At 33.2% G+C, this 3,443-nt stretch overlaps 1 protein-coding gene across 1 annotated transcript; it reads left to right on the top strand.

The window, feature by feature from the left end:
• Positions 1-1,887: 1,887 nt before the first annotated feature.
• Positions 1,888-2,799, top strand: LOC114414440 (trypsin inhibitor A-like). The gene has a single exon (XM_028378710.1). The coding sequence runs from the start codon at positions 2,029-2,031 to the stop codon at positions 2,665-2,667; it is 639 nt and encodes a 212-aa protein (XP_028234511.1). The 5' UTR covers positions 1,888-2,028; the 3' UTR covers positions 2,668-2,799.
• The last annotated feature ends 644 nt before the right edge of the window (positions 2,800-3,443 follow it).

The raw sequence follows: 3,443 nt of genomic DNA, 5'->3' as shown, positions 1-3,443 counted from the left end.
TTTTAAGCTGGGAACTAGTAAGACATCATGGATGAGTCACGTATCTTTATCTGTCTCCACCATGACAGTGTCTTTGCCTTTTGATTCAACCACACTTCCATTTCCCAGTCGAACTTTGACTTTGACAGACTCGTCAATGTTTTTGAAAATATTCTCATCCTTGGCCATGTGATTGCTACATCTACTATCCAAGTACCAGCTTCCTCCCTTTTCTTTTATTGAGTCTTGAGTGGCATAGAACATACATTGTTCTTGATCATGCTCCTCTGCGATATTAGCTTGATGTCTATTTTTGTTTCGACAATTTTTCTCTACGTGCCCGAACTTCTTACAATGGTTGCATTGTGGCATATTACGGAACCAACAATTTCTCTTTGTGTGGCCTTGCCTTTTGCATATATTGCATGGAGGATTTTTATCTGTTTTGTTCTTAAGGAAAATCCTAGATCCTTCTCTTCTTTTGGAAGTTTCTCCATAATTTTTCTTTCCTCCATTTTCTTTGTTTTGGGGCTGAAATTTAAACTTTGACTGGAAGACATTTTCAAGTGTATCTTCTTTATGCCTATACAGTCTTTGCTTATATGCTTCAAGAGAGCCCACAAGTTCTGTCTCTGATAGAGTGGATAAATCTTTGGTTTCCTCAATCATTGTCACGATTAGGTCAAACTTTTGGGGCATTGTAATTAGAATTTTCTCAACAATTTTCTTGTCAAGAATATCTTCCCCAAAAGCTCTGATTTGATTAACTATTTCTTTAACTTTAGAATAGTAATCTTTAACTGTCTCAGACTCCTTCATCTTCAATAGTTCAAAATCTCTTTTTAGAGATTGAAGTTTAACGACACGTACCTTAACACTTCCTTGAAACTCCTCCTGCAATGTGTTCCACGCTTCTTTGGAAGTCTTAGCTCCCATAATTTTTGGGAAAATTGGATCAGTCACCGCTTGTTGCAAGGTGAACAACACCTTTGAATTTTTCTGTTTATTTTTCTTCAACTCTTTTTCATGAGATGCATTAAGAGCTGAAGTATCCGCGGGAACGGTGAAGCCTTCTTCTACTATGTCCCATAAATCTTGAGATGAAAAATATGTTTCCATTTTAACACGCCAAAAATCATAATTTTCACCATTGAAGATAGGGACAGAAATAGTTAACAATTGAGTAGTGTTATCCAAAGCTTAGAAAAAATATTATTGGAGTGGGTTAATAGTACAAAGGAAATTTTTGAAGTAGTTGGGAGGATTTTGGAATGGTAGGTAGGTAATATAACTACGTCCAATGTATGACTGAACGTAGCTCTGATATCACTGTTGGTAGTTGATTAGATGATAGTTGATAATTTTAGAAAATTACTTTAGAAAGAAGGCTATGTCATTGATTTCTTGGATGATCAATTACAACATACCAATTGTTTATTTATAGGCTAAGTCACTAACCTCTCAATGATGGTGAATGTTTCTACATTACTTTAGGTCTTTCTAGAGTTTTCATGATAGATTAGTATCATGATAGTTTTAGGTTTTTCTATCTTATACATACACTTATAGTTCTAGATTGTTCTATTATATTCATACACATTATAGTTCTAGATTGTTCTACCATATTCATACACATTATAGTTCTAGGATATTCTACCATTTTCATACATATTATATTTAAGAATATTCTAAAAATTTGTAGCAATTTCAACTAGTTTATTGTATAAATTTATGTAAAATAAAGGTGACTATGATATATAAACACTCGTTTGCTACAAATATCTATTTGACACTCATTATTTTTCTGTCTCTTCTATTAAATTATATTACTTATCATACCTATAATTCTCTCACTTCCTCTCTTAAAAATTTTAAATAGCATGTAGGTGTTCACTCATCTTTACCCTATCCTAAAAAGAATTTCCAACCCCAGGTTCATATTATCCCGAACTCCCATTGTGACCGCCACGTCTACAAATAGCTTCTTCCAACGTTGAATATTCAATTCATGCATCTGAAAAAGAAAAGCCTTCCATAGCAGCCTAAGAAATGAAGAGCTCTACCTTGTTCGCTCTCTTTCTACTTTCTGCCATCTTCACCTCATACCTACCTTCTGCAACCGCTGATGTCGTGCTCGACACGGATGGTGGTGTTCTTCAAAATGGTGGCCAATATTCTGTGTTGCCGGTCATGAGAGGAAGTGGTGGTGGACTAGTAGTACGTGCAACTGGAAATGAAAGATGCCCTCTCACTGTTGCGCAAACTCGCAATGAGCTCGATAAGGGGATTGGAACAATTATTTCATCCCCATTACGAGTCGCTGTTATCGCCGAAGGCCATCCTTTGAGCATTTCGTTCGGTTTTTTTCCAGTTATGCCGTCTTGTATCCCTCTTACTGGTGATTGGGGTATTGTGGATGGTCTACCTGAAGGACCCGCTGTTAAACTTGCTGAGTACAAAAACATAGTAGATGGTTGGTTTAAAATTGAGAAAGCTCACCCTCTCGGTTATAAGCTTTTGTTCTGTCCACTGCTTGAGGGTAGCACATGTGGGGATATTGGAATTCAAACTGATGATGATGGAATCAGGCGTTTGGTGGTGACTAAGAACAATCCATTACTGGTTCAGTTTCAGAAAATTGGATGGATACTGACGAAGAACAATCTTTTGCTTCCTGGCAGTGAGTGAGAGACAAGTGTAAGACTAAATAAATGTTTCGGTTACGTGCATCGCTCTTTTTACTGTAATCCTGTTTAATTGATGTAATATTAATTATAAAAGTCAGTTCATACTTATCGATTATATTTAATTTTTATTTTATTATTCTTATTTTTTTATTATAATTTTGATACATGTAATTATCAAACTCTTGAATTAAATCTAAAATTTACAAGTTTATCAGATAAAATGAGTTGATTATGTAAATTATGTTTTGGCTAAGTTTAGTAAACTGGTGTAAACTTGCATGAACTCTCGAGTCAATTAAGTAACTAGTTAAAGAGTTTGAAATTTAATCACCTAAAATTAACTCTGTTTAAAATGTTTTCACTAGTGAAGAGATATATGTCGCTCCTTTGTTTTATTTTTTTATTTTTTTTTTCATTTTTAAGTTGTGGAACTGGAAACCAATTTCATAATGTGTAATTTTTTTATTTAGTGTCGGTCAAATTGACACTAAATACATATTTAATAACTAGAATAACAAGTACAATTTTACTCAATTTAGCATTGAGTAAAAATGATAAAAAAGAAATCAATTTCTCACCCTAAATAATGATTTGTATCATTTGTGTAAATAATTTTTGGGTTGTATTATTTAAATAATTTTTTAATTTTTTTTATTATTGGGATAAAAAATTTGTCATATGACACTACTATATTTTTAATATTAATTTTTTATTACGTAAACTCCTACAAGTTTATGAGTAAACTCTTGAAATTGATTTTAATTTATGAAAGCTCTA

This window comes from Glycine soja, chromosome 1, assembly GCF_004193775.1.
Source record: "Glycine soja cultivar W05 chromosome 1, ASM419377v2, whole genome shotgun sequence".
NCBI lineage: Eukaryota > Viridiplantae > Streptophyta > Magnoliopsida > Fabales > Fabaceae > Glycine > Glycine soja.
The sequence above is the reverse complement of the archived record's forward strand: the minus strand, read 5'-3'. Positions and strand labels throughout refer to the sequence as shown.

Excerpts from the sequence above, each read along its gene's own strand:
- LOC114414440 (XM_028378710.1), top strand. The coding sequence starts at position 2,029 with ATGAAGAGCTCTACCTTGTTCGCTCTCTTTCTACTTTCTGCCATCTTC.